Below are 15,985 nucleotides of genomic sequence, written 5' to 3' on the forward strand. Positions count from 1 at the left end.
CTCCTCCCTCCACCTATTTCAGGTGGGCAGGTGAAGGCAGGGCTACATAATGCCTGCTCAATTTGATCCTGCGGAGGACACGGAGGCGGGGGGCTCCAGTCTCCCCATCTAATCCTGAGTATTTCCCGAATTGGAATTAGGAAACCAAACGGTGCTTCAGGCCTCCCAGGGAGGGTAGCAACTCAGGCCGGTCTCGTAAGCGAGTCAGGATCTGGAAAGACCAGTGTGAGGTCTCGGGTTTCGGCAGCGGGAGGCGGGACGCCCACCCTCGCCCCTTCCCCAGAAGAACGCGACGAGGACCAGCGAGCCGGGGAGCTCCGCGGCGCCGGGGAAGGCGAGGCGCGGCCGGTGCTGCAGGTCGCGGCCCAAGCGGAGGAAGCAGCCGCCGCCCCAGCTGAGGGAGTGTGGCCGGGGTCTTCCCGGGGGAGGCCGACGAGAACGAGCCCTTTCGAACGTTTCCACCCGGCTCGCTCACTTCGGCCCTGCCCCGCCCGGCCCCGCCCCAGACGCTCGGGCCACCGCCTCCTCTCCGCCAACGCTGGGTAGGTGGGGGGTGGGGGAGGACAGCGCCAGCGCCTTTAAGAGGCGTGGCCACATGCTCCACCCCCACCTGCCCCTCGCGCGCCAGTGAGGGGTGGGGCGCGGGAGGAGGTGCCGGGACGGGAGGGGGAGCGAGGCTTGCGCTGACGCGCAGGCGCAGTAGCCGGGCGACGGAGCGTGTGTTTCCAAAATGGCGGCAGCGATGGATGTGGATACCCCGAGCGGCACGAACAGCGGCGCGGGCAAGAAGCGCTTTGAAGTAAAAAAGGTTGGGTCTCGCCAGCGCCTTCCTCAGGGAAGCTAGAGAGGCGTGGATCTGGTTGGCAGGCCCGAGGATGGCCAAGGCGCGGAGGAAAGGGCTTCACTTCAGGGCGTTCCTGGGACAGGGTACCACGAAAGGAAGCCGGTGGGCGGGTTTTAGGGTTGATCGGCGTGACTGCCGCCCACTGTCAGTGGCAGTATTGGTTTCGTTAGGAAGCTGAGGGGCCAATCACGGAGGTGCTTATTGAGATACGCGGGATTGCGACTTGGCTGCAGGAGCCAAGCGCCTGAGCTGTCACTGGAGTGGTGGAGGGGTGGGGAAGGAGAGGGTGGGGTGGGAGGAAGGGGGAGTCGGAGTCGGAGTGCTGCGGTGGATGGAGGATGGGGCGGTGTGGCGAAAGCCGGGAACCTGAGGTCCTACCGCTTTGGAGGCCTCTGAGGACCCGGGCTGGCTATCTCCGTGCCCCGCCCCTGTCCGAAGCTTGGGGTCCCTCTGAGGGACCCCGACCCGGTCCTCGCCTAATCGAGGCCTCCATTAGCCCTTTCTGGTCCTCGCCCCTGCCGAGTTAAAGTGTCTCGAGTGTAACTCTTGGTTCTTCTGAGAGGTCTGTTGGTTTGTCACACAGCTGCCCCAGTCCTGTGGTCATATTCAGAATCCCGCTGTCCAAAAAAAAAAAAGAAACATGGTGGAATTCGTTAAAAAGAAAATGCGAGCCCAAATCTTGTGTCATTTAGGGAGGGTTGAGTACTAGTTGCGAACGACCTGGTAAAAGTGGGAAAGCAGAAATGTGGGACGTGTCTTTTTGCGTGAAATGCCTTATAGTTGTTTGCCAGCAGTTGGGGAGAAAAGTGTCGATTCCCACCCAAGATAAAACATCTGTACAAAATGAAGACCTGAAATAGGGAAGATGTTATTCCTGGAACATCTGGCTAAACCCTGACAATATTCCCCCTCCTAGTGCTTTTTGGCGTTTCATTGTGGGCCCTGCATGCTCAGTTACAGCCAGCAGCCATGTTGAAGAATAGAAGTAGGATTTTTTTCCTGCAAGTTGAAGCTGTAGGGTGAAAAGTGCTGAAGAAGTTACTAGACACTGAGAATTAGGCTTGAAAGAGATGAAGGTTTGAGAAGTAGCACCAAATTCGTGGATGAAAGGGAGTTTGGGAATATTTATAATTGCAGAAGCCAGAGAGGGTTGAGTTACTTAAATACTACTTTTAGATAAACTCTTATGGAAATTATCTTAACTGAATATAACAGTTTGAGCATGTAAAAGTTGAAAACAGTTTATTTGATGATAGGAACTAAACAAAATTCTAGTGAATTTTAGAGTTTGTTGTGCAGTTATCTTGTAAGATTTAAGTGATGACCTTGTTCTGAGTATTGACACTGCGTAATTAGTTATCCAGCTTATCCCACGATTACCCGTTTTATGATCCAGTCATCATCTTAGTTCATTGTGTTCCTTGTTTTCGACCTCCCCATTCCTGCTTCCAAAGTCGCCTTGAAGAGCAGATATTTGTTTATGCAGAAATTGAGCTCTTCTGCAACTGCCAGGAGAACCTGCACAGTAATTCAAGTTTGTGATTATTAGACCTGAAACAGGCACTTATAAATTATTCCTGATTTGTTTGCATTGATATGGCTGACTAAACTGTAGGAAAAAATAAAATTAAAAGATGACATTCATTTCTGTATTTATATACTCAACTGTTTGGAGAATGGGTGAGCGTACGTGTAGCCTACTCTTGCTGTCTGATATAATAAATAAGAGTAATGGAACCTCTAGAAGCTCTTTTGTTTAGTGGTCCTTGTGGCCGAAAAGATGATAACTGCAGCATGAAATCCTAGAGTGTCGTGTGTGTGTGTTCTATGTGTGTCTATGCTTGTGTTACAAGGAGAGTAGAGTGCATTGTTCCCCCTTTTTCTCTTTGCAGTGGAATGCGGTAGCCCTCTGGGCCTGGGATATTGTGGTTGATAACTGTGCCATCTGCCGGAACCACATTATGGATCTTTGTAAGTAATTGGAGGAGGATGGGAGGAAGTTGAGAAGGTTACAGAGATTGCGGCCATCCTGATGTGACCAGTTTTCTTCTTCCCAAGGAGATATAAAGTACAGTCAGAGCACTTGGGGTCTTGTGCATCTAGGCCATTGGTATGTTTGAAATAAAGTAGTTTTTTATGATGTCCTGCAGGCATACCCCTCTCTCAGAATAAATCTACTCAATCTAAAGATGGCAAGGCCACATTTAGAATGAATTGTAGACACAGAGGTACTATTGATTATATCCTCTCTGTTTCCCATCTTGTAACCAGACTCAAAGGCAAAAATAGTGAAAGAAAGAAAAATAACTTTGAGCTAAAATGTTCTGTTAGAACTAGTTTTTGCTGGGGATTTATGAAGAAAAGAAGCCTGAGTATGGATTTTCAGTGTTAGCCCAAGTGTAGTTAAGGGGACATCACTGCCGACATCTAAATAGGCAGTTAATTGCTCTAAAGAAATTTAATTTAAATTTCCACATATTTCATTACACATAGTGGTCAACACATAGTGGACTTAGTATCCTGGTAGTAATAGGGGCAAGAATGTTGATCACACCAGGGACAGTCACTATTCATCCAGGTACTAAAATGGTTTGTTATTGAGATCAGGAATAGGGCAAAGAAATTGCAACTTTCTCGAATTGAAATTATAACTTATTTTTTAAATGACTTACCTGCCTCTTCAACTTTATCTTGAGCCACTCTCCTACATACTCTGGTGGTTCCTCTGACTTTCTTTCCATTCTTCAAGTGTCCATGCTCTTGTTTAGAGCCCTTACATATCCTGTTCCCTCTGCTGAAATGTTCTTCACCTCTTCTCCCCCTATCTTTGTCTAATGCAGCACTGTCTAATCTAAATGTAAGCCTCAATTGTGAGCACATACGTAATTTAAAGTTTTCTAGTACTCATATTAACAAAGTTAAAAGAAACAGATGATTTGTATTTTATTTACCCTACTATATCCAAAATATTTTTATTTCAACATGTAATCAACATTTTAAAGTGAAATATTTTACTTTTTTTTTTTGTACTAAGTCTTCAAAGTGTATTTCACACTTCCAGAGCATCTCATTTCAGACTAGCCACATTTCAAGTGCTCAATTCTCACACGTGGCCAGTGGCTACTTTATTGGGCAATGTAGAACTAACCCATAGTTGGTCTTCAGAGCTCACCTTGAACTTGCTCAAAGATGTTTTCCCTGACCATACTTACATACACACAAACACAAGCTATGCCAGTTCTGTTAAATATTTCCAAGACATCCTATAGTTTCCTTTGTAGCAGTCATTTAATTTAGTTGGTTCTTTATAATTCCATGTTATTTACTGATGTGTTCCTAGCATCTAGCATAGTGTTTCGTACTATAATACTACTATATCTAGTGATAAACTATAATAGGTTCTCACTAGATATTTGCTCAGTGAATAATAAAAACACAAAATAGGAGACTAGTCTGTGGTCATTGCAACTTGGAAAGCACAAATCAAATATTTTGTGCGGGAAAACAATCATGGCATGTGTTGGTAGTTTACTGCCCTTGGTTTCTTTGAGTTTTGACCCTGTTTACCTTTTCACACAACAGTCAAAGCAGATCAGCAGCTACCATGATGTTTAATGCAGAGAGAAGGAACCCATCATAGAAAAACACATGCACAGTGTTAAATGTGCTAGGGTGGGGTTTTTGATTACGTGCTTGCCAATTCCTTGCTGTGCGTTTTCACAAGGAGTTGTGCCCAGAGAAAATTTTACTTTCTTGGGGCTCTTTTCTGTAATCCTGACTTGTTTTTAACCTCTGTATTTAAGTCATTGTGTGTCTCTCTGGATGCAAGAGAATGCACTTCTTGGGAAGATGGTGACAGACAAAGGCCACTGATATTCTATCTTCTCTTAGTGTTGAACACTTGAGGGGTCAATGTGGGCTTTTAGTTAGACACCTGCTTTATCATATATTTTAAATGTCAGATGCAGAAGTAGGACGTTGAATTCCTATAACAAACAAAGTATTTTCAAGTCATGTCTTATGTTCATTTGATGAATATTTATATCCTGGGCATTTTGCAAGGTCTAGGATAAAAGACCTGAGATCAGGTCTTTACCCTTGTGGAGCATACCCTTCTGTTTATTACAGACACTAAAGAGAAATCTGGTTGCTGCAACTGGGCTTGTCTTCCTTTCAAAAATAGATGAATTATGATGCTTGTAAAAAGACACTTTTGGGGCTTCCCTAGTGGCGCAGTGGTTGAGAGTCCGCCTGCCGATGCAGGGGACACAGGTTTGTGCCCCGTTCCGGGAAGATCCCATATGCCGCGGAGCAGCTAGGCCCGTGAGCCATGGCCGCTGAGCCTGCGCGTCTGGAGCCTGTGCTCCACAACGGGAGAGGCCACAACAGTGAGAGGCCCGCGAACCACAAAAAAAAAAAAAAAAAAAGACACTTTTGTTAAAGATGAAAATAAGAATCTTGATCTAGCAATGGCCATTTTCTAATAAATTCTGGTCTGGCATTAAATGAATAATTGTATACAGAGCCGTAAATAAACGAGTGATTATGGCTGTGCTCCAGTTGAACTCACCTACAAAGCATTCTTGATCTAAAGACTTCCTCTTTGGAATCCAAATTGTTACTACCTGTCCTACTATAGCTTCATACTTATTTTGCATTGCCCTATTTCTTGGTTCTTTTAGAGAACACCATCTGCTAGGTGTAATTTTCTCCATTGCCTCAGGTAATCTTGTTCCAGATGAAGGGGGCATCCAGAAGTGCTTAGACCCAGCCTCTGCCCCTAAGTTAGTCTTTTCCTAAAACCACAGGTCCATCAATATTTTCAAAGTGTGAAATCTCTTCACTTCCAAGAAGCAGCCATTGCTTCCTTAGCAGTCCTCTGGTTGTAATGCTCTTGTATTGAAGTATAAAAGTCCTCAAGCTTTATAAGTCACATGAAATCAACTTCTGCCTTTGCACACCTGTTGTGTGCTGCCTTTCTGTCTGTTCTAGGCTGACAGAGAACAATTCCTTCCCCTGTTTAAACAAATGACTAAACCCCAGTGCTCAGCCTCTGGACCAAAAGCTTGAAAACATTTTATCTTTGAGAACATTTTACACTTGTATTTAGTAATTTTTCATGCCTTATCCCCTTTTATCTGACGTTCTGTATTGCAATCCTATTTCTGATCTTTTCTTATTATTATTAAAGTATAGTTGATTTACAATATTATATTCATTTCAGGTGTACAACATAGTGATTGAATGCTTTTATAGATTATACTCCCTTTAAAGTTGTTATAAAATATTTCCTATATTCCCTGTGCTGTACAATATATTTTTGTTCTTTGTTAGGAGTTTTCTGATAAGAATAAATGTATATTTGGCCCCCATTCTCTCTATTTATAGAAGTGTTTTTTGTTTGCTTATTCAGATACTGAAAGCCTACTTTGCACTAGGCATAGAACGACAGCCCCTTAAAAATACACAGACCTAGAAAAATTTAAACATGATAATGTACCTTGAAACAGTTTCATTATTTACTTAAATAATAATAATTGTGCCTCTTGCTTAGCTAATTTCTTAATACATAGTCCTCATCTAAGTGAGATGATCCAACTTGAAGGACATCAGATTTTATCTTCTCTGCCATCTCTCTGAATAGGGTGCATTCACAGCCCCCATACATTCTTGAATATATGGCATAGGCCCTAGATTCTCCACTTTTATCAGAAGGAAAACCAGTTATTCTCTTTGTAGTGTGAATCTGGGTAGCATAAGCAACTTCTGTGATTTCAGATCCTTTGCCTTTCATATTTTTGAAGGGTGGAGGAAAGAACATTCTGGTATATCTCTTCCCCTAAGACCAAATGTATGCATTAACATCTCAGCATTACTTTCATACAATTTTAGTATTTTCCGCCTGTGGAAGTTTGAAGTAATTGTCTCATTAAATAGTCTTTCCTGAAGCTTTTTGTTCTTCAGAAGGGAGACTCCATTTAGTTACCACCTTCAGAGAAAGCAAATTACACATTAGTAATTCTTGTTCGTTGAATATTTATCCCTAATAGAGCTTTACTCATCCTTTCTGGATCTCAGTCAGATTTTTTTTTCTATTTAAGTTCCCTCCCTTCCCCCTCTATGAAATTGATATTCGGATACATTTGCAGCAATTTGCTCCAATCACTGGTGAGAATCACCTCAGGGGCAATAAGTGTCACTTAAGTGGTACCCCTGAGTCTCCTCTAACCCGTTGGCCTCACAGATCTGCTGTGTTGACGGTGTTTTAAGGACTTGAGATTTGACGTCCTCATGCAGAGCGTACACTGCACTTCGCCACAGGCCTCTTCACCCCCTTTTACTTGCTCTCTCCCAGCTCCATATGTCTGCCTGACTCCTTTAGGGACTAGAGCTTGTCCCCCAGCTAGGCTTTCATGTGGCAAACCTGGGTGTTGTAAGGGCCTGAGAGGAAGCATTCACCAAGAATAGAGATGCCAGTTCTCAGAACAGTAAGAGTTATGAGGTGGCTTTAAGAATTTACTAAATTTACCAGATTAGGAGGAATCACTGTCATTTGGACAAGTCAGGTTATGTTCAGAGTTAAAAAGTACTCTTTCCTTCGTTACTCTGTTTTTGAACAAGGGGAAGGATTCATTGCAAAGCATGCTGTTAAGTCATATCTCTGCCTTCTCTATTCTTCACCCCTTTCCACATACATTAAAAAACAATTATGACTAATTAACCACTTGAGATTTTGTTCATGTTTATGCCATCACCACCAACCCCCCACCCCCACCCCCAGTCGTGTCATCGTGTAATCGTGCAGGTAGGGCAGCTGTAGGTGAAAAGGTTGTTGCCGGGGTCCAGTGCTGTCTGCTCTTGTTCCCACAGGCATAGAGTGTCAAGCCAACCAGGCGTCTGCTACTTCTGAAGAGTGCACCGTTGCGTGGGGAGTCTGTAACGTAAGGAAACATCTTTCCCTATCAGCATGGCTTGTAAACGTAGTACCACTTTTCCTGCTTTGCCAGTCTTGAAACTAACTAGGAAAAAAATGACTAGCCCACTTTTCTCCCAAAAGGTACACAAATATTAAAAAAAAAAAAAAGATTTAAAAGCATTGTACTGTTCACCTGTTATAGGGTAAAAATTATTAGTTATTGCAGAGACAATAGTTTGTCTTACTTATAAAGTGTACCAACTTTTGTCAGCAACATTTTGGGGATTCATCTTTGGGAATTGCCTTCAAAGCCTGTGGTACAGTCTTTGGAATATTCTGTTAGTGGAAATCTTTACTTTCGTAACACATTTTTAAAAGGCTAGGTGTCTTGTGGAACTAAGGTGAATAAATTGAGTGTGTGTGTGTGTGTGTGTGTGTGTGTGTGTGTGTGTGTTTTAGGTGTGGCAAATGTACTAAGTTAGGATTTGGGTTTTTTTTAATGTGGCTCATGCCAGAAATGTTTTGTACAGCATCCCTGGACTGAATGTACGGCCTTCCAGGGAGTGACAGCTGTGAAGGATAATAGACATCAAATATGTTATTTCCAGCACATGTTAAAAATTCATCCTTATAGACATGTAGTCCCCGTCATAGGAGCTAAAATTGTCCTGTCTGGGCGTCCTGTGCCCAGGGAACAGAGGGCTCCCAGCATGACACAGGCCTAAGAAGTCAGGCTCTGGAGTCAGACCATCATTCCCTGTCTCTGGGACTTGCTAGGTGACTTTGGGCAAGGTATTGGCCTCTCTAAGCATCGTATGAAATGGAGCTGTTAGTAGATTGCATAGTGTCACAATCACGATGAAGTGATTTTATGTTAAAAAGTGCTTAGAGGAGTTGGGGTTTTTTTGGGACATGAGCCACCCATCTCCTTGCATGCCCCTGCAGTAAACCTTTCTCTACTCAAAAAAAAAAAAAACTGCTTGGAACACCTCCTGCATGCAGTAAGCGTCTTTGTTAATAAATATAAATAAATAAAATTTGGGGTGGCTGTAGTTCCTGAAGAGAGAGCTATCAGTACTTTTCTCCCTCGGGTTGAGGCTCTCCTCCCAGCCTACACCTTGTGGGGCACCTTCTCCATGCTGTCGGGGCCCTTCGACAGTTTCACAGTAGCCTCTGGCCAAGGGACAGTGTTTATCATTTATGGGGATAAAGAATAAAGCTTATCGGGCTCTTTGCTCTCCCTGGCATCCAGGCGTATACTAAGAACCTTGTCACTTTGTGGTGGAAGGAAAAGGAGTGAGCTTCTCCTTAAATTCAGCTCAGGAGAGTCGAGCTCAGAGAGCCTGCCACCAAGAAGAGCCAGCAGGTGTGCCTGAAACCTTTGGACTAGTCCCAGGTTCTAGTGCTGGGTCTTCTACTAACCTGCTCTATGAATTAGGCAAGTCACTTAACTCTTCTGGTTATACAGACAGTTTCCTGTCTGTAAAATGAAGATAGTAATAGCCGTCATGCTTGCTTGCCTGGGTTGCTGGAGGCTCCAGTGAGGTAATAGATGTTTACAGACTGCTTGCAAAGTGTGAAGCACCAGGCAGTGTATTTTGAGACTGCTCAGTGTACTCATCAATATGTCTTAGATGGTTAACAGGAAGAAAGCTGGGAACAGGGGCACTCAGGGATGCTGTCACCAGCCCTGCAGCCTCATTTGCAGCCTGTCTTTCCGTCTGTCTTCGGAGGTGGCTGGGGAGTACAGGACCCTGTACTGCTGCAGGGTGCCTAACGGGGCAGCTGGGAGGTGGAGAAGGGTGTCCTGAACGCCCTTAGGTGAGCCTGTCCCCACCGCCTGGGGATTGAGAAAAATGCCTCCGCTTGCTGCCTTTTGGAAATCTTGTTTTTTCTCTTTTTCAGAAATAATGAGTTGTGTGAGCGTCAGGAGGAAAGGGATCTTGCAAAGGGCCACTGCTCTGGGAGAGTGTTTGTCCTGTTGAGTAGCCCCAGTGTACCAGCCGTGGACTCTAGTGTTTGTCACTGAATTCTCTTTCTGTCTTTGTGCAAAGACAATTCACAAATGATAATCCACATTGTGATTCTTAAGTTCCATGTATGTTTGGGGGGACACGCTGACCAGAGTTCAGGGCTGTTATTAAGCCAAGCCTGCCAAAGCTTTCATGGTGTGTTGGGGCGTCAGCACTTCTCCCCTGTCCCCACTCAGCCGACCCATCATGGCTCAGGTGAGGGGACTCTTGTTCCGTCCGAGTTCGCTGCTCACACGAGCAGGGGCAGAGGATAAACATCCATTGCAGAGGTGCTGTGGTTAGCGTCTGCACGTCATTAATGCATACCAAAAAGCTGCACACGGACTTTCCTTCTCCCCATATCCGAAGGCCAACTCCTCGCTCCCTGTCAGTTCCCAGTAGTCTTGGTACTTTTGCCCTTTTACTTCCTGTCTTGATCATGGAATAAGCCCTTCGATGCTCTTTCAGCTGTTTGCGTGCAGTGTGCCCATCGTAATACTTCCTTTTACCCTAAGTTTTTATCTCATTCCTTTTTAAGACACAGTCTCTCACCCACTAAAGGCTCACTGAGTACCAGGCTGTTGTCATATCAATACACCTATAAACAAATGGGGAAATAAAGTCCTTTGGAAAGAGTTGAGCTGCGTGTGGAAGGTCGGGGAAGTGCCCCTCTCAGCTCTGGGTGATGTCAGCGATGGCACACTACCCACACTGAGTAGATGCCTCTGCTCCTGGGGTTCCCTTCTCCAAGGTGGGGAGGGCAGCTGGGGACCAAGAAGGGGGAATGTTTGAAATCCACGTGTGATCAAGGGCCTCCCTGCGTGAGCCCCAGTAGAGTAAGCCCCCCCTACAGGCCGCATAGGACCAGGAAGCCCCACTCCATCTTCCCTTAGGGAAAGAGAGCTCACTGCTAGAACACTGCTGTGCTTCCTAAATGCACTCTTCCCTTTGTAGGAATGATGTTTCTGACATGTTTCACTGGACTTAGCCTCGTACCTAACCAAGGTGTAACCCGTTGTTGACCTTTTGTCTCCCGTTGTGTATTGCCTTCCATCACTCTTCTCCAGCCCCTGTGTGTAACTACCCCACTGCACTTGAGATGTATTGTCATCAGAGAGCTGAGCCTTCACAGGATTATGTTTAATAAAATGTATCTTTTCTTCCAGCATGCTTTTCACTTCCACTGCATCTCCCGCTGGCTCAAAACACGGCAGGTGTGTCCGTTGGACAACAGAGAGTGGGAATTCCAAAAGTAGGTGTCTCTGGATGCTTTGACGTTTTAAGGTTGGGCTTTGTGGTCAGTATCATTCTTGGACTCACGTCAAGCTGGAGGGTGCACAGTCTTAGAAAATGGAGACATGGAACATGCCTTGTTTTCATAAACTAGCTTTTGGTTAGTTAGACAAGGACTCATCTATGTGGAAAATGCATAGGTGAATCCACGTTAGAAGCTTGCAGCCTAGAGTTTCCCAACTATCCAGGTTCTATGAAAGTAGAAAATATGAGAATTTGCAAACTATTAAATATTTCCAAAATCACATCAGTAATAAGGCTCCAGAGGCTAACTAATGTCAGGTGTCTTTGCTTTGGGCTAGAATTATATCCACCTATCATGTTTCATTGGTTTTATCTCATGCTGATTAATTCTGATACAGCGTTTATGGCTATCTCAACTAAATCATTATTGTTGTGGCTGTTAGTAGTATGTAAATAAAACATGACATGTAAATTTTCAGAAATTCAAGTGGTCAAAGGGTTTACCACAAAAGATGAGTCTCACCTTGTTCTCCTCATCTCTTTCCTGGAGGTGGCCGTCAGCAACAGCTTCTTAGTGGCTTTCCCGAGTGTCCCCGTATATGTACTTGAATGTATTTGGATATACATGTAGAATTTTTTATATCTGTAGTAGTAATTCCTAAAAGAGAAATTTCTGATTAAAGAGTATGTATGTTTTTATTTTTGATAGTGTCAGATTTTCCTTTCCCAAGAATATGTGCTAATTCACAGTCCCTACAAACAGTGAAGCAGGAGGCCCCATTCTCCATTTCTTGCCAATGTTCTGTTATCAAACTTTTCCATCTTAGCTACTGACAGGTGAAAATTAGTATTCAATTGCATTTTTTAAAATTTTCAGTGAAATTGGGCTACTTTTTATATATTTTTATGCCTATTATATTTTTGTGCGAAACGCTCTTTTATCTGTTGAATTTTCAGTCATTTTCTTGATCAAATTTTTAATGAAAAGGGAGATTTTTACTTAAATAAGAGTTTTGGCTAGCAGAATATTCTTATGTTTAAAAACCAATAAATAGGGTTCTTTAGTTTGTGAAATGTTTACAAATCACTTATTGGTACAGTTATTTTGTTTTTAGACTTATTTATTTTGGTAAAGAATTTTGAAAGTGAAATGCATGTTCATTTTTTAAGAAACCTGCCAAATAACTCAATGTCTTCATACCGTCACATTCCTTTCAGCAAAGTATATGCTAAGTAATGTGTAAGGTATAAAAATGTGTGAGACAGTCCTTCCCTGTCCTTGGGGAGCTTGCATTCTGAGTGGAGCCATGACATGACAAGTAATACATGTCAAGGCAGAAGCACCGTTCTAAGTTCTCAAGAGGCCTTTGTAATTGGCTCTGCCCTGGAGCAGGCTCCAGGTTCTGTCTTGGACCAAAACTGTCTCATGTAGCCCATTACATGTGCCTGGGGCTGAGCCTAAGAAGTGGGGGGTGTAAAGAACCCTCCTGTTGGGCTTTGACACTGTCACTGTATCCAGCTGGTGACTTTGCCTGGCCATGGTTATCAGTGCACTGGGAAAACAAATTCATAAGAAGCAAATTGCAGCATGCTTAAATCTGATGGACAACTTCCGGGTTATTCTCCAGCCCTCTAACACACACTGGAGCTCTACCCTATGAGGACTTTTTTAGACAATATTTAAGTGAATTTCTTACGTGAAGTGCTTAAAGAATCTAGTACCCCTTCAGGATGATGGAAGCAGTGATGCAGAGTTCTAGTGCCCTGGTTTCCATTCATATAACAAAGTATTTTAATCAGAGGTGAACTGCCCACAAAGAACCACGACAAAAGATTATTAAGTAAGATAATAATGAAGGATTTTGTGTTCACAAAATTCATTTAGGGACTTGTCTGGCGGTCCAGTGGCTAAGACTCCACGCTCCCAATGCAGGGGGCCTGGGTTTGATCCCTGGTCAGGGAACTAGATCCCACATGCCGCAACTAAGAGTTTGCGTGCCACAGGTAAAGATTCCACACGCAGCAATGAAGACCCTGTGTGCCGCAACTAAGACCTGCTGCAGACTAGTGAATAAATAAATATTTTTTAAAAAAGAAGAAAAGAAATCCATTTATATGTGGAAGAAATTTCCTGCCCTTGTTTATAATCTTGCTAGAGCCAACTTTTGGCTTCTGGGGAAATCAGAAAGGACCTGAGATCCATACCTAGTTTCTCTCCACAGTTCTCTTTCTGCACTGCTAAGTGGACTCAGGGCTATAATTGGAACTAGTGATAGATTTTGAAATTGAAGGCTGTTCAGTTACTGGTTTCTGTATTTGCCTTACCCTAAACTTACCTGAGGACTGGAGTTGAGGTGAAGAGGCCACCACAGGTAGGGGAGGCCAAGAGTTCATGCTGTCTGAGCCACTGCCTGGGGCAAACAGGTGGAGCTCCCTTTCACAAGCACCGGCTCTGACTTCTCCCTCTTGCCTCCCTGTTACTGCCTGGTGTCTGCCTGGTAGCTGGAAGGAGTCAGGTGGGTGCAGCTGAGTCCGTGGTGAGGCGGGACCGTCATAAGAAGGGGGTGATAAGTAAGATGTTATAGGGGCCGGTAAGATGAAAGGGGCAGAGACTGGGGTCGTAACCCGGTCTTGGCACACACTTGTGGTCACTTACTTCTTTTCAAAGTTTTAACCAAGTTTGTGGATATATTTAAGCAGGTTTTATAGTCTCAAACAGGAAATTACTAAAGAATTAATTAAATAATTTACCTTGTCTTTCAGGTATGGGCACTAGAAAAAGAGAATTGTTCCATCAAGCTCAACTGTATGATTAGCCACTTAATGACTTGCCCTCCTGTTACTTAATTATAAATTAGATAGAACTGTGTTTTTTCTGCTTTGTCTTTTCAGTTTGCTATTCCTGCACCCATATTGTATTCTGTGTCAAATAAAATCCAGTTGGATTCTAGAACAGATGCCGCCTCTTGTGTATGTGAAAAAAGTGAACATAAAAGGACCCCTCTTTCTAGGTTGGAAAGCCAGCTTTTGAAAGTGAGGTGTTTGTTCGTTAGAGCCAGAGCAGAGTTGTCCTGCGAGCATGTCTCTTGGTCATGAGGAAGCCTGGTCCACAGCCCGGCTACTGATGGCAGTGTTGGGCAAGTTGCCTCCCTGCTCCGAGCTCTTCTTCTGTAAAGTGGCTGCTGAGGACTAAATGGCATCATGTGGGCACAGGAAGAGGCTTTGTGAACTGTTAAGAACACTATACAAATGTTAACTTTGTGTATGACATGTTGCTTTCTCTTCTTAGTTTAGAAAAGTAAACTTGAAGAAATCTAATAAGTAATCTTGGCTGCCAAAGGAGTAATCTGTGAACTCAAGTTGGAAATCGATGTCATTTAAAATTGAGTTAACAGGAGAATTCAAGTTTCCTTCCCCACCACCACCCTTTGCAATTTGTTTAAAATGCCTTGGCCATGGAAAGAACTGCCAGGTCTAATACTAATTCAATGGCTATATAGTCTTTAACTGAGAGGCAGGTTAGTTTACTGCAGTGGTTCTCAAAGTATAGGCTGAGGACTTCCGAGGGTTCCAGAAACCCTTTCAGCAGGTTCACAAAGTTCCTCTTCCGACTGCATGACTGTACGAGGCCAGCTTTTCTTTATATCCTTCAACCAAAGCAACATATTGAGTGAAGAAGCAGAGGTGAGAATCCAGCTGTCTTCTACTAAGTCGGATATAAAAGAGATTTGCAAAAATGTAAAACAATGCCACTCTTCTAATTTTTTGTTTTGAAAACTAGTTACTTTTAATAAAGATATTTACGTTAACATGTGATGGGTTTTTGTTCTTTTAAAATCTTTTAAATTTCTCGGTAAGATTTCCACTGTAGTAAATAGATATAACCCACACCAAATCTCTTTGGGGTCTTCAACTTTTAAGATCATAAAGGGATCCTGAGACTAAAAAGTTTGAGAACCTCTAGCTTAGTAATTAAGAACTTCGAATTCAAACCTGATCGAGCCCAGCTTCCCCACTTTGCCACCACACAGAGCAAGTGCTCACGGAGAGGTGGCTGCTGCCATCACTGTTACTTTAGGGCTTCCACCCTCGGCAGAAATCCGCTCCTTTAAACCCTTTTCAAGTGGCCATTCAAACTGCATGAATACTTGAGCGGTGAAGAGCACAGCACTTTTCACACAGGTGGCGTTACACGTTTGGAGAGTTCTGCTTGGGTATTCATTGGGACCCTTGGTTGCAGGGTACCCGAATCCAGCTTCTAAGGCACGGGACATTTATGAGAGGGCTATGGGGCTATGTCCTGTAATAAGAGAAAGGGACAGAAAACTAGCTGGACCTAAGAATGAGTGAATAGAACTGAGGCATCGCTGCTGGGATTCTCCCTGCCTGTGTTTCGCAGAGACTAGCTTTGGTTTTTTGTTTTTTGTTTTTCTTTTTGGCTGCGCTGTTCGGCTTGCGGGATCTTACTTCCCTGACCAGGGATCAAACCTTTGCCCTCCGTAGTGGAAGCGCAGAGTCCTGACCACTGGACCGCCAGGGAACCCCTGAAACTAGCTTTATATATGGCAGGAAAACCCTGGATGCTGACACCTCTTCTGTCACCTCTTCTCCCAGTTTCTGCCACAAGAAAGGGATTTACTCCAAGTCCTGATTCCAAAAATCCCAGCTGTGTCAGGTGCCGACACCTAGACTAATCGGTAGATTCACTTAGAAAATAGTGACTGTCTTGAGAACCTCAGAGTTGAAAGGTAGAGTGACAGTTCCCAGAAGAATGGGAGTGGTATGGGGCAGACCAAACAAGGTGTCTACGTCTGCAAGACTTGCTAGGAAGTGTTTCTTACATTGAGCCAAAATGTCTCCTTGTAACACAATTCAGTTTTTCTTGTGTTGCCTCATGAAACTGGTGGACATAATTCTTCCCTAAGATATTAGTGGAATTAATTGAGCGCTTACTGT

The 15,985-nt window shown here is 43.8% G+C and overlaps 1 protein-coding gene across 2 annotated transcripts; it reads left to right on the top strand.

The window, feature by feature from the left end:
- The first annotated feature begins 713 nt into the window (after positions 1-713).
- On the top strand, positions 714-14,833 carry RBX1 (ring-box 1). Of its 2 annotated transcripts, XM_029206009.1 has the most exons (5): positions 714-808; positions 2,737-2,815; positions 7,715-7,785; positions 10,939-11,024; positions 13,793-13,983. In XM_029206009.1, exons 1-5 carry the CDS (start codon positions 731-733, stop codon positions 13,803-13,805), a joined length of 327 nt encoding a protein of 108 aa, XP_029061842.1. In that variant the 5' UTR covers positions 714-730; the 3' UTR covers positions 13,806-13,983. The 2 variants fall into 2 exon arrangements, with proteins under 2 accessions (XP_029061842.1, XP_029061843.1); XM_029206010.1 differs by lacking the exon at positions 7,715-7,785 and having other exon boundaries at positions 13,793-14,833.
- The last annotated feature ends 1,152 nt before the right edge of the window (positions 14,834-15,985 follow it).

This window comes from Monodon monoceros, unplaced genomic scaffold (assembly GCF_005190385.1).
Source record: "Monodon monoceros isolate NGI ecotype Baffin Bay Population unplaced genomic scaffold, NGI_Narwhal_1 Super_Scaffold_6, whole genome shotgun sequence".
Classification (NCBI taxonomy): domain Eukaryota; kingdom Metazoa; phylum Chordata; class Mammalia; order Artiodactyla; family Monodontidae; genus Monodon; species Monodon monoceros.